Source organism: Pristis pectinata, chromosome 30 (assembly GCF_009764475.1).
Source record: "Pristis pectinata isolate sPriPec2 chromosome 30, sPriPec2.1.pri, whole genome shotgun sequence".
Lineage (NCBI taxonomy): Eukaryota > Metazoa > Chordata > Chondrichthyes > Rhinopristiformes > Pristidae > Pristis > Pristis pectinata.
The window spans coordinates 25,065,657-25,080,122 of record NC_067434.1 but is presented as its reverse complement, the minus strand read 5'-3'; the positions used below and the strand labels follow the sequence as shown (position 1 = coordinate 25,080,122).

The 14,466-nt window shown below is 43.0% G+C and overlaps 1 protein-coding gene across 3 annotated transcripts in view; it reads left to right on the top strand.

Annotated features, from left to right (window-relative positions):
• The window catches only part of LOC127584608 (transmembrane protein 273-like), a 47,757-nt gene extending 38,682 nt beyond the window's left edge, over positions 1-9,075 (top strand). For all 3 annotated transcript variants that reach the window (XR_007958408.1, XM_052041395.1, XM_052041396.1), the window contains exon 5: positions 7,458-9,075. Coding sequence is in view for 2 of the 3 variants with exons in the window: in XM_052041395.1 (XP_051897355.1) it covers positions 7,458-7,482 (25 nt within the window). In the remaining variant the exon portion in view is untranslated. The remainder of the gene's footprint in view (positions 1-7,457) is intronic.
• The last annotated feature ends 5,391 nt before the right edge of the window (positions 9,076-14,466 follow it).

Genomic DNA, 14,466 nt, shown 5'->3' with positions numbered 1-14,466 from the left:
CTGACCATTCCAATCGATAGTGATGTGAACGAGCCAGTTGACAGTTTATTCTCTGGTTTCTGAGAAGATTGGTCCACAATGGCTGCCTCAACAACTGTGGGAAATGGGTTGCCCCATCCTGCAGGCCGGACATTGGCTGATGCAACAGGCTGTGATGTATCAGTGTGGAAGGTTCGGTGTTGTGAGCATAAAACCTTGCAGGGAACACTTCGCAATGTTGTTTTGAACTGAGCCTTCAGTGCCTGCAGTGTTGAGGGCACAGGTGAAGAAACTATGGTAAATCAGCTGGTGAGGCCTGTCAGAATTCAGCAGAAATATCAACAAATTAATGGAGGGAGATAGAGAGAGGGAGAGGTGCAGAGTTAGGCAATCTTGTGTCAGAATGAGGTAGCAGAGGATGTGGTACGATGGGTCAACACTGTGAGGTAGAGGGGAAGGAGCAGGCTGTGAGAGGCGGCAGCCTTTCAGCTTAACAGACACAGTGGAGAGTGCATGTATAAATGGGCCTCACAGTGTCCCAAAGGACCAAACTCTACAACATACATCTAAAACATGCTCGCTTTATACTGTATGAAACAGCACGGCAGCTTATGCCCGGTGAGATCCAAATACGCCAATCACCGAAATATGTGTTAGTGATGTTGGCTGAGGAATCAATGTCTGCTACAACAGCTGGACTGGACAGGACCGATGCAGGGTTTCGACCTGAAGCTTCAGCAATTCATTTTCCCCCACAGATGCTGCTTAACCCTTTAAGTTCCTCCAGCAGATTGTTTGTTGCTCCAGATTTCAGCATTTGCCGTCTCTTGTGTCTCCAGCTTGGAAAATTCCCCTTCTCCTCAAATGGTTTTTTACATCCACCTGAGAAGGTTTTTAGAGGCCTCACTTCAACTTCTCATCTAAAACAAGAATCCCACAATAATGCAACGTTTCCTCAATGCAGTCCTGATATGAGTGAATTAGATCTTAAGTTTGTCTCTGAACTTGTATCTGTAAGACATGACTTATTATTGAGCTAAGACCAACTTCAGCAGTCAGGAGCAATAATTGTGAGAGAATTTTGTAAGGTTACAACAGAGGCAACAGATAAGTTCCTCCAGGGGTGAATCATTCTTTCTTGCAGCCTCTCATGTTGGGAAGTTATTGCAGGAGATTGTCACCTAAAGGAGAATTGTGCAACCTTTTACAGACTTGGAGTTTAAGAGTTAAGAGTGGCTGGGGAAAGTGCTTGGCCACAAGGATCTTTAATGAGGAAGCAAGGAGTTCCCCATAGGGCAGGAAATGAATGTAATGTTTTCAGTAAAGTTGGCAGTGCTGCCAGAATAAATACAGCAATGAGATTTCAATATATTATGCAGCTTTCTTTAGCAAATGATGATCTTTGTTTATTTTGTCAACTTCTTAATGCAAGGTAAATTCAAGTAGTCCAGCAGCTAGATATTACTGGAATGTTAAATTTCCCAGAATGTCATCTGACAGAAATGGTCAGAGTCAAGGCTGATTGACCGGCACGACGAGAGTCAAAGAGTCATAAAACTATACAACATAGAAACAGGCCCATTGCCCAACTCACCCATACTGACCAAGGTGCCATCTTGAGTTGGTTCCATTTGCCCGCATTTGGCCCACGTCCCTCCAAACCTTTCCTATCCATGTACCTGTCCAAGTACCTTTTAAATGTTGTAATAGTACCCGCCTCTGTCACCTCCTCTGCCAGCTCGCTCCATATACTAGAGATGACCAGGCTGCACAAAACAGTAAAACGTACACTGTTTTATTTATTGATAACTTGAATACACAAACCTGAGCAGAACACACAGGAATACAGAACAAGGACTGTGTTTGATGCTGGATGTGGTTACTAACCTCGCATGACTGTTAACAAAGTCCAGCTGTAATGAAGCAGTCCAGTTATTTTCGTATTGTCAATCCAAAACTCAGACAGATGCTCATTAACTTAGATGCAAGTCTCCTTGTATCTGACTAATTATGAAAAATGGCTTCATAGAGAAATAGTTTGTTTGTGGCATAAACAGTGCTACAGAATAGGGCAACCAATAGCAATAACAATTTGTGTTCCTGTCCAGTGAGTTGGAAGCAAAGATTTGTAAGATGATTCCTATTTTCTAACAATGGAGCTTCTGTGACATGATTAGCACAAAGTGACATGGAATGCACTTTATAAAAGTAGATGTATTGTGCCTGACTCATGAGTCTGTTGCCGAGAGAAAGTGTATCCCTGTTGGAACACAAATGATGGCTTACTCTTGAGCAACTAATGGGTGAGGCCAATCAAGCTTCATTCCTCTTGGGTTTGTCATCAGAACCCAAGCTTGAATATTAACTTTCTTTATTTTAACTGTCTCGTAGCATCTTAGTGCCATAGAGTCATCCAGCAGTGAAACAGACCCTTGCCCGTGGTACCTTTCCCATTTACCCACTTTAGGTGCATAGCCTTCTATGCCTTGGTGACTTAAGTACTTATCTCTTATGTTGATAAAATGTCTGTAACTATTTAGTTGTTCATTCAACAGTCTGTATCCCTCCTTAGACAACTTTAAAATATAACACCGAAACCTGTGGCAATAGGAGGCTCAGAGTCTAAAGGGTAGAAGCACTGAGTCGATGTGGCAGATACCAGTGGATCTCCAGTGTTGTTGCTTGTGGTTACCTGGGCAATGTTGATGAGCACAGGTATATCATACCATGTGGTTCATGAAAAATTACCTTGTTGCTCAGGTGCTGATTGTATCACTTCAGGCCTCTGCTTTGTGTTCTTGAATTCAGATGAAAAACACGATGATGCTGGAGGAACTCAGCAGGCCAGGCAGCACCCGTGGAGAAACGCAGCTGGTCAACATTTCGGGTCAGGGCCCTTCTTCAGTACTGAAGAGAGGAAAAGGGGAAGCCCAATGTAGATGAGGGAAAAGCAGAGCAGTGATAGGTGGACAAAAGAGGGGAGGTGGGGTGGGTACAAGGTGGTGATAGGTAGATGCAGGTTAGAGATAGTGATGGGCAGGTGCGGGGGAGGAGGGGAGAGCAGATCCACCGGGGGATGGGCCAAAGGTAGGGAGCGAGAGGACAAAAAGGGGCTAGAAAAAAGAGAGCTAGGCTAGGAAAGGGAAGAAGGGAAGCATGGTGGGTGGAGGTTGTGGGGAAGGGGTGGGGGGGGTGAGGATTACTTAAAGTGGGAGAATTCAATGTTCATGCCGTTAGGCTGCAAGGTTCCAAGATGGAAAATGAGGTGCCGTTCCTCCAGTTTGACCAAAAATGGGCAGATTTAACATCTCACTCAGAAGAAGGCAGCTCCAACAACACAACACAACCTCACTAGGGTCTGGCATCTTTGGTACTCGAGTGTCAGCACTGGGATTGGAACCCACTTCCTTTGGGCTCAGAGGCAAGAGTGATATGGCCGAGACAAGCCGTCACAGGAACCATTCTGCTAGAAATTCCTCCTTGATTGGCCGTGCTGCATACACAATACAGCAGCTAAAAACTGCATGTTGCATTCATGTAATCCTAGCCACAAGCTGTGCTGCTCCTGGGTTATGTGTTTACACAACTGACCAAAGGGGAAACTCTAGACAGTTGGTTCTTGGGAAAGTCAGTTCTCAGAGGGATTGTGCCCTGGTGAGGCCTTCTGAACATGCAAGTACGCCACACACACTGGTTCTCCCTTATCCACCCTCTCAAAAAACACCCACAGGTTCATCAGACACAGTTTCCTTTTCGTAAATCTATACTGATGTTGTCTAATCCTATTGATATTCTCTAAGTGGAGACACAAAAGAGACTGCAGAAGCTGTAAATCTGGAGCAACACACAAAATGCTGGAGGAACTCAACGGGTCAGGTAGCATCTGTGGAGGGAAATGAACAGTCGATGTTTCAGGTCAGAATGAGAATCAGGTTTATTATCACTGATGTATGACATGAAATTTGTTGTTTTGCAGCAGCAGTACAGTGCAAGACATAAAAATCTATAAATTTCAAAAATAAATAAGTATTGCAAAAAAAAGAATAACGAGGTAGTGTTCATGGGTTCATGGACTGTTCAGAAATCTGATGGCAGAGGGGAAGAAGCTGTCCCTGAATCATTGAGTGTGGGTCTTCAGGCTCCTGTACCTCCTCCCCAATGGTAGTAACGAGAAGAGGGCATGTCCCGGGTGGTGAGGGTCCTTAGTGATGGATGCCGCCTTCTTGATTCAGTGCCTCTTGAAGTTGTCCTCGATGGTGGAGGTCCTTTATCTAGACTGGAAGAAAGAAGGGAGACAGCCAGTCTAAAAAGATGGGGGGAAGGGGAGGAGCAACATATTCTCTAATTGCCCTGTTATCATATTCTTTTCAATAGATTTGAGCATTTTCCCTACTACTTATGTCAGGCGAACCAATCTGCAGTTTCCCATCTTCTCTTTCCCTCCTTTTCACACGTAGTGTAGTTACATTTATCACCTTCGATCTGTAGGAACGGTTCTGAAATCTCTGAAGTTCAGGAAGATGACAACCAATGCATCCACTACTTCCCCGGTAACGTCTTTCACTGTTCTGAGATGCCAATTATCTGTTACTGGGGATTTATTGGTTTACAGTGCCATTCATTTCTCTAGGTCTGTTTTTACTAAGACTAATTTCCTTTAACTTCTCCTTTTCATTGCGATCTTCCTTCTCTAGAATTTCCAGCAAGTTAATCATGAAGCTATGGATTCATACAGCACTGAAACAGGCCTTTTGGTCTACCCCATCCAGCCTGACCATCACGTACCCATCTATATCAAAGTTATTTGTGTTCTCTTCTATTAAGACAGAGCAAAAGTATCTGTTTAATTTCTTTGTTCCCCATTATAAATTCCCCCATCACTGTAAGGGACCCACATTTGTCTTCATTAACCTTTCTCTTTTTGTACACTTTACAGTCTGCTTTTATGAAAGGTCATGACAGGTCATGACAGGATGAACGTGGAAGAGAGAATCCAGAACTTGGGGTTAAAAGTAAAGAGTCACTCATTGAAGGCAAGAATGAGTGAATATTTTTTCTCTCAGAAGGTTTGGGACTCTCTTCCTCAGAGAGTGTTGGAAGCAATCTTTGTGTACTCTTAAGGGAGAGTTACATGGATACTTAATGAGCAAGTGGGTGGAAGGAAATGTGAAGTTAAGGTTACAATCACATCAGTCATGAGCTTATTTAATGTCAGTACAGGGTTGAGGGTCAGAATGGCCTTCTCCTGCTCCTAATTTATATGTATCACATGCATGTATGTATGTACATGTGGTGGTATCTTTCCAATGTTTTGAGGTGCTTTCTCTATGTAGTCCATGTCTCAGAAGTATACAAGAGGCAGGGATCACTGCTGCCAGTTGACCGCATGCCTTGTGCCAGGTTTGAAGACTTGATCTTCAGACAGCAGGCACACTGGAGGCAGAGGTGAATTTCATCTTCAATATCTGCCTTCCCTGAGAAGTGTTTCCCAAGGTCTGGGATGCCATCCATATTTTCCAGAGTCTCATTGTGGAAGTTGGGTGTTGTACGCTGGGGGCAAGTTAGTGCATCTTTTTTAAACGATGTTGATTGTAAGACCCATCCCCCGTGTGTGCTTTGTAAAGGAACCAACAATGCCTTGAGCTTGGCCTCTGAACATGTACAAACACAAGTGTGGTTTTCATTTTGCAGCTCTTGGTTCTTGAGTAGAGGTGAAGTAGGTGGTGTAGTTTCCCATTTGTCCTGTATATTTCCCATGATGTTGGACATTAATTGACCCTTTACTGTTGACCAGTGAGAGCTCTGTCCATTTAACCCCACAAGATGATCAGCAGTCTGGTGTAAACCCCATGAAAGTATTGACTTCATTAAGGCTGACAAACAGTGAGAACATGACAGTTATACTTCCGTGAATCCCATGAGTGCTTGCATGAGGTTACAACTTCCACGTCAGTGGAGACAATATCATAACTAAGAGCATTTGCAATGATTTTGCCTTTGATCACAAGTAGTTCTTGAATATACCTGGCTGCCACTTAAAATAGACCCAGAATTTGCCTCTTATCAGGAAGTAAATCACACTGCATGATTCATTATGAGATGAATTCTTTCTGGGTGGATTTAAATCCAGTGCACTAAACAAAATCAAGCTGCCATGGACAGTTTTGAAAACAACTTGGCATCTGGTTGGTGTCCAAGAGAGCAAAGCATAAATACGAAAGTAGAAAGATAAAAACCAGATTAACAAGGAAAGCTGCAGGTTAAGTCAAAAAATGTCTACAGATCATTCCTACTTGCCATCAATATTAAATAATTTGTAAGTTGAAGCTGACTCCTCAGAGAAAATTCCTCCACGAATATTGCAGACAGATAATTGACAACTATGTTTTATGTAACTCTGCATCAAAAATGGTAGTTTATGAATTTTGTGATTTTCTGAGGGTCATTTCCACAGTTAACAGTATATAAATGTATTAATCATGTCACTGAAGGAATCAATATTGGAATAAGGTACTGAAAGGAGAAGAATAATGGGTAGATCAGTAGAGATTTGGGAGAAATATGATTGATCTGACATAGACACAGAAGTCTGGAAGAGCCACATCCTTTGCAAATGGAGCAAAATGTGTTGCACTGTTAGTGTGGGGGGAGTCAAGTGTTGAGCTCACCAGTTCTGACTCTCCACACTAGCAGTGAAACACAATTTATGATTGGTAATGGTCCCTCCACAAAGTGGAAAGGTCACAGATTCACAGTTCACTCCCAAGAAGTGAATGCAAATGTTTGGGCTGACTCTTCAGCACTGAACTCGGGGAACATGTCGCTGTCAGACATGCTAAGTTCCAGAGAACTGACAACTGGTCTGCTCCAGAACAGGTCAGTGCTCAGCTGAACAGAAATCATCCTGTATCATTAACTGGAAAAAGAACAGGGACATTCTTAGAAACCGCTGCAAACTTATCACTGATGACTACTCGTGCTGGAATCGGAAGCAATAAACAAGATGCTGGAGGAACTCAGCACGTCAGGCATCATCTGCATGAAGGATCTCGACCTGAACCGTCGACTGTCCATTTCCCTTCACAGATGCTGCCTGACCCACTGAGTTCCTCCAGCATCTTGTGTGTTGCTCTCTTAGCCTTTCTGCTCCCTTCCTGTACAGCTGAGGCACCCATGGTATTACAGTGTTGGCTCTGACAGCACTCCCCAAGGCTTTTGAAATTTATAATTGGCACCAGTTCTAATGTAGCCACACAAACCAAGTCTATAGATGGTCTCTGAATCAGCGTAAAATTCACAAGATCCATGCAGTGAGTTCAAATCTGTTGTACATTTATTAGTTTACTGGAAAAGGTATCTGATAGTATTTTCCCTCTCACGTTGAAGCTGCATTACATTAAACAAAAAGTGGTTTTATTGAAAATGGTATACATTGCAGTCTTGCTATTGCTTTAAAAGTATTATATTTTGTATTGCAGAGAAGAGAGAAACAGAATTGCTTAGAACAGAAGGTCGCAGGAGCAGTGAATGGGCCGAAAGCTTGGACAGCTGCTTCCCCGAAGGAGAAATGTTTGTGTTTGCAGTTACCACTTGGGACAAGTTTGGATTCATTGCCAGATATTACAGAGAATACACAATTTATTCAGCATTGAAATAATGTATTTTAGTTTATCCCAGCACTAACATTCCATTCCATTCCTACATTTCCCCAGCTAATTCTGTTTGCAGAACCATCTATTCCTGTCTCCATTATATCCTTACCTCACTACCTCTTAAATAAGTCTAGACCATTCACCTCCGTTACTCCCTGTAGTACCCAGTTCCATGTTCTCTTCACTCTCCGGATAAAGAAAAATGCTCTTAGTTTCCTATTGGATTTATTAGGCATGATATTGTTTTCTCTTTTTGTTGAATAATGTAATATTCCTGGTGCATGAAACTTAGCACTTTTAATCTTAAACTGCTGTCAGACCATGTGATTAGTCTGCCTCTTATACCAAGAGTTGACCACTACCAACTGCAGAGGTCTGGACCATACCCATTGCCTCTATTCTGCACTCTGTGGCCATTAAAATATTTACACAGGCAGTATCCTATCAGCTGTAATAGTTAGATGTTGCAAAGCAGAATAAGGAAAATGGTAAACAAGTAGATTAGGATATGGTCCAGTCATGTCTCAAATATTCACACCCACACAGTTATTTTGCTTGGTTCCTCATTTTCAAAAAATGTGCTTCCAATATTGCAACCGTTAAAGAGGCTCATTCCCAATTATCAGCTCCCAGTGTTGCAAACTACTGTCAACGCCAGTGACTAGTATACATGCAGGACAGTACTCCTGTGGAACACATGTCCAAATACATGTGCAGTAACCTGTACTGATGTCTGTGTACAATAACTCAGAGAGAGTATGAGCAGCAGCACAGACCAGAACTGGCTGAATAACCAGATCCTGTGCAGTAAATCCAATGTAGTTCAATGTTCCTCATACCTCTGTAAGCTCCATTACAGCCATGAAAATGATAATTCAAAGTCTTGACTGTGTGCTGCTAATATTTAGCAGCTTTACAGTTATTTCAGAAGATTGTATTAACCAGTAGCTTATTGTTTTGTTGCTTAACATGGCAATATCCTTTTTTGTTGTGTGTTTCCAGTCATCTATGTTCTGTATCTGTAAAATTAAAATGTAAAATTAATTATTTCTGTTATTGTTGGATGCAAATTTATAAAATCAGCAGAATTATGAATGGTGAGAAGTTGGGTGTGAAAAGTAATTCCACTATCCAACTATTCTTCCCCTATCCAGTTCTACTTTTCCACCAGGCCTGACTACTTCCTGACAGTCCCTGATCTGTCAGCTCCTCCGTAAGTTTTAGCCTTCCCTTGCAGTTTACCCTGCACATATAGGATCTCTGCAGTTTGCTTTCAAGAAACTAAATGTGCTCACAAAAACAAGCTTCCTGTATAGATCCCAATCACAGGCAATTAGAAGCCTACAATCCTAATTTATTTTTCCCAGAAGAAAACCTCTGTAACTATGTGCAATGTCATGATAGAATCCAGTTATTTGTATATTAAACTATTTTAGATTCTTGATGTATTCTGAGTCCTCAATGAAGTATTAAAAGTAGAATTCTCTTTTGAATGTGGAATTTGTGCTTCAGAGTGTACGCTTTTCTCTAACTACAGCAAAGACTATTGGTGACCAAAGTCAAGTCAAAGTCGAGTTTATTGTCACATGCACTAGTACACGTATGCACTGCAGAGGTGTAATGAAAACTTACTTGCAGCAGCATGCACAGGCACATAGCATCAGATAAGCAGCATTCACAAGAAAAGATTAAATTAAACACAATTAAATGTTCAAGGGTCACTAACAAGTGAAGTGCTGCCATAGATTGAATGATCTGATTAATTCATTGGTCAAGCTTCTCCCCTTCTAATGATCGAAAGCATTGATGTAACAATGTCTCCTCAAATGGATTTTGAGATCTCTTGCAACGTAGGTTTGCACGGCTGATCTAGTGAGCTAAGATCATCAAATTCACACAAGAAAACATTTAATGGCGTTGCATCCTTTCTTGTCATATGGAACATTGAACAATTGAACTGAAAACAAAGTTTACAATTCTTTAACCCAAAACTTGGTCAATGCTTTGCAGGGACTTTAACCCATTTTTTTAAAAATTAACTGTTTCACCAAATATCCAAGACCTGCATTTTCTATGATACCTCGAGAAGAGCAGAAAAAATGACTCTTCCAACACTATCATCTCCCAGGAATCATTCGGAATAAAGGAGGACTTCTTCACCATTTGCTGATGTGAACTGCTGCCTAGGAGATACTCTCTCGCTGAACAGAACCAAATGATGTAGAACGTAGAACATAGAAGAGTACAGCACAGAACAGGCCCTTCGGCCCACGACGTTGTACTGACATAGCTAATCGCTCCTACTTACAGAATGCCCATGTCCCTCCATTTTCCTCTCATTCAGGTGCCCATCCAAGCCCGTCTTAAAAGCCCTCAATGAATTTGCCTCCACCACACCATCAGGCAACGCATTCCAGGCATCCACCACTCTCTCAGTAAAAAACGTACTCCTCACGTATGTTCTGAACCTACCCCCTCACCTTAAATGCATGCCCTCCGGTATTGGGATCGCTCAATAATGGGAAAAAGATATTGCTTGTCCACCCTATCTATGCCCCTCATCATTTTATACACTTCCAACAGATCACCCCTCAGCCTCTGCCGCTCCAAAGAAAAGAGCCCAAGTTTGTCCAGCCTCTCCTGATAGCACATGCCCTCTAATCCAGGCAGCATCCTAGTAAACCTCCTCTGCACCCTCTTGAAAGCCTCGACATCCTTCCTTTAGTGAGGTGACCAGAATTGCATGCAATACTCCAAATGCGGTCTAACCAGAGTTCTATAGAGATGCATCATAACTTCTTGACTCCAATACTCAATACCCCGATTAATAAATGCAAGCATTCCATAAGCCTTCTTTACCAACCTGTCTACCTGTGTAGCCACTTTCAATGAGCCATGGACTTGCACCCCAAGGTCTCTCTGCTCTTCAACACTGTTAAGGGTCTTGCCCTTCAGAATGTACTGCCTCTTGACATTAGTCCTACCAACGTGCAAAACCTCACATTTATCCAGGTTAAACTCCATCTGCCATTTCTCTGCCCACGTCTGCAGCTGATCTATATCACGCTGTATCCATCGCCAGTCTTCTACACTATTCACAACTCCACCAATCTTGGTATCATCTGCAAACTTACCAACCCACCCATCAACATACTCATCCAGGTCATTTATGTACATCACAAACAGCAGAGGTCCCAGCACAGATCCCTGTGGAACACCATTACTCATAGACCTCCAGCCCGAATAAGTCCCTTAAACCACCACCCTCTGTCCTCTATTGGCAAGCCATTTCTTGATCCACACAGCCAATTTTCCATTAACCCCATGCATCTGAACTTTCTTGATTAACCGATTATGTGGGACCTTTTCAAATGCCTTACTGAAGTCCATGTAGATGACATCCACAGCTCTACCTTTATCAATCTCTCTCGTCGCCCTGTCAAAAAACTCAACCAGGTTAGTGAGACATGACTTTCCCCACACAAAGCCATGCTGGCTTTCCCTAATCGAGCCATTAGATTCCCATTTTTTTTTAAGACCAACAGTATCACTCAACTCTCTAATGAAGCTTTAAATTCCAATCTAAGAAATTGAAGTAAATGTTCCTGGAAATATTCATCTATTAACGTAGCAATTCACTAATGATCCATTTAGGGCTATAGATTCAGGCCCATCCTATCAATGCAGACCAATAAGTTTGTTTTGAAAGTTCATTTTACATTTAAATTTATGAGTCATAAATAGGAACAACAGGGAAATGATTACTAATATGGCGATGAAATGAAAGTAAGAGAAATAATCCTGACAAATGTTGCAGAATGAAATAGAACAGAAGTAAATATTGACAGTGGTGATCAAAAGAGCCCAGAAGCAAATGGTCCACCAAAAGGAAGCCCAAAGTAACCTTCAGTGACACTTCGGGGATAAATACAGAAGAAGGAGTCAAATGGAAACTGAAGATGAAGATCAAGAACAGACGGGAAAGGCTCAGAAACAAAATCAAGAAAAAAATCTGGAAGACAAAGAGGACTTAACATTAAATTATCAAGAAACATAAAAAGAAATGGTAAATAAAACAGCAGGCACATTGTACAGAAATCAAACTGGAGGCTCAAGTACCTGCAGATGCTGGAAGGACTCAGTGGGTCAGGCAGCATCTCTGGGGGGAAATGGACAGCTGACATTTCGAGTCGAGACCCTTCATCTGGACTGAAAGAAAGAGGGGAGACAACCAATATAAAAAGGTGGGAGGAAGGGGTGGAGCAAGAGCTGGCAGGTGATGGGTGGATCCAGGTGAGGGAGGTGATAGGCAGATGGGGGAGGGGAGAGTGGGGATAGTGACGGGCTGGGAGGCATCAGGTGGAGGCAACAAAGGGCTGAAGATAATGAAATCTGATGGGAGAGGAAGGTGGAGCCTGGAATGGAGGGAGGGAGGTGGGGAGGGCAGATGGGAAGTGTAGGAGAGGGAAAATCAAACTGTTTTACGGTCACCAAGTGGTGACCATAAGAAACAGGAACTGGAAGGGTTTACTTCGCTCCTTGAATCTGCTCCACCATTCAATAAATTCATGGGTGATATTCTACTTCAACACCATCTTCCTGCTGTACCCTTATATCCCTTGATTCCAGTAATACCCAAAAATCTATCAATTTGTTTTCAACACAGTCAGGGACAGAGCTCTATCACTCTCAGGGGAGAGAATTCCAAACCAAAACAGAAAATCCTGGAAGAACTCAGCCAAGTAACATTTGTGGAAAGAGAAACCTGTCAACATTTTGGGTCAGGAGGAGAGCCAAGGGTTTACGGTTTTCCAAGCAGAACTGGGGCTGAGGGGAGGAGTGAGGTATAAGACAAAAGACTGGATTGAGATAGGTTAAGATAGAGCACATGATAAAGAGCATGAGGACTATTTTAAAGAAATGGGATGAGAAAGAGACATTGGCATAATGGGAAATGATGAGAAAGCAGTTTTCCTGAATTTGGAGAATTCACTGTTCATTCCAGAAGATTGCAAAGTGCCCAGAGGTAAGACAAGATGTTGTTCTGCAGGTTTACATTGGGCCTTGCTCACTATGGTGGTGAAGGAGGTCACGGACAGACAGGAATTGAGAATTAAATTGGTTGGGCCTCCGTCTGAGGAAGAAACGGAGGGAGGAAGAAATGGAGGGAGGAAGAAATGGAGGGCCCTCAGACCTTCCTGATGTGGTGGAGCTATAAAGGGCCTGAACGTGAGCCTGTTGGGACCAGGGAATTGTCAAAATGGCAGAGGGCATCAGAAGTGCCGTGGATGTATAGTAGAAGACATAAAATTACTATAAGTTACAAAAATAAATAAGTAGTGCAAAAGAGGAATAGCGAGGAAGTGTTCATGGGTTCATGGACCGATCAGTTAAATCTGATGGCAGAGGGGAAGAAGCTGTTACTGAAATGTTGAAATGTGGGTCTTCAGGCTCCTGTACCTCCTCCCCGATGGTAGTAACGAGAAGAGGGCATGTCCTGGGTAGTGAGGGTCCTCAATGATGGATGCTGCCTTCTTGAGGCACCGCCTCTTGAAGATGTCCTCAATGGCGGGGAGGGTTGTGCCCGTGATGGAGCTGGCTGAGTCTACAACCCTCTGCAGCCTCTTTCGATCCTGCCTATTGGAGCCTTCGTACCAGGAGTGATGCAACCAGTCAGAATGCTCTCCATTGTACATCTGCAGAAATTTGCAAGATCCTTTGGTGACATACCAAATCTCCTCAAACACCTGATGAAGTAGACCCACTGGTGTGCCTTTGTCATGATTGCTTCAATGTGTTAGGCCCAAGATAGATCCACTGAGATGCTGACGCCCAGGAACTTAAAGCTGCTGACCCTTCCACCACTGACCCCTCAGTAAGGACTAGTACGTGCTCTCCTGACTTCCCCTTCCCCGTCCACAGTCAGTTCCTTGGTATTGCTGACATTGAATGCGAGGTTGTTGTTGCGACACCACTCAATCAGCCAATCTATCTCACTCCTGTACGTCTCCTCATTGCCATCTGAGATTTTGCCAACAATAGTGGTGTCATTGGTGAATTTATAGGTGGTGTTTGGGCTGTGCTGAGCCACTAGTCATGAGTGTAGAGAGAGTAGAGCAGTGGGCTAAGCACACATCCTTCAGGTGCGCCTGTGTTGATTGTCAGTGAGGAGGAGATGTTATTACGGATCTGCACTGACTGTGATCTCCTGATAAGGAAGTCAAGGATCCAGTTGTAGAGGGAGGTACAGAGGCCCAGGTTTTGAAGCTTGTTCTGAGAGGATGATGGTGTTGAACGCCGAGCTGTAATTTCCCATTCATTTCCTTTCTGACTGCCTGCTGCACCTTCATGTTGGCTTTCAGTGGCTTGTGTACAAGGGTACCCAGGTCCCTCAAACATCAACATCTCCCAATGTCTCACCATTTAAAACTACTTGGCACGTTTACCTACGGAAGTAGATAACTTCATATTTTGTGATATTCGTCCCCATCTGTCATGTTGTCCACTAGCTCAACTTGCTGATATCCTGTTGATGCCTCTTCGCATCATAACTGCTCACATAATTATTGTATCATTGGAAATATCATGCTTGGTCTCTTCAGCCAGCTCAATGATATGGATTGTGACTAGTCAGAGCCCAAGCACCAATTCCTGTTCTCCCACACTAGTCACAGACTGCCGACCCAAAAAGGACCCATTTACTCCCATTGTTTCCCATCTGCCAACCAATTCTCCATCCGCATCATATATTACCTCCAATTTCACGTGCTCTAGTCTTGTTCACCAGTCTCCTGTGTGGGATCTTATTGAAAGCAATCTGAAAATCCAAATACAC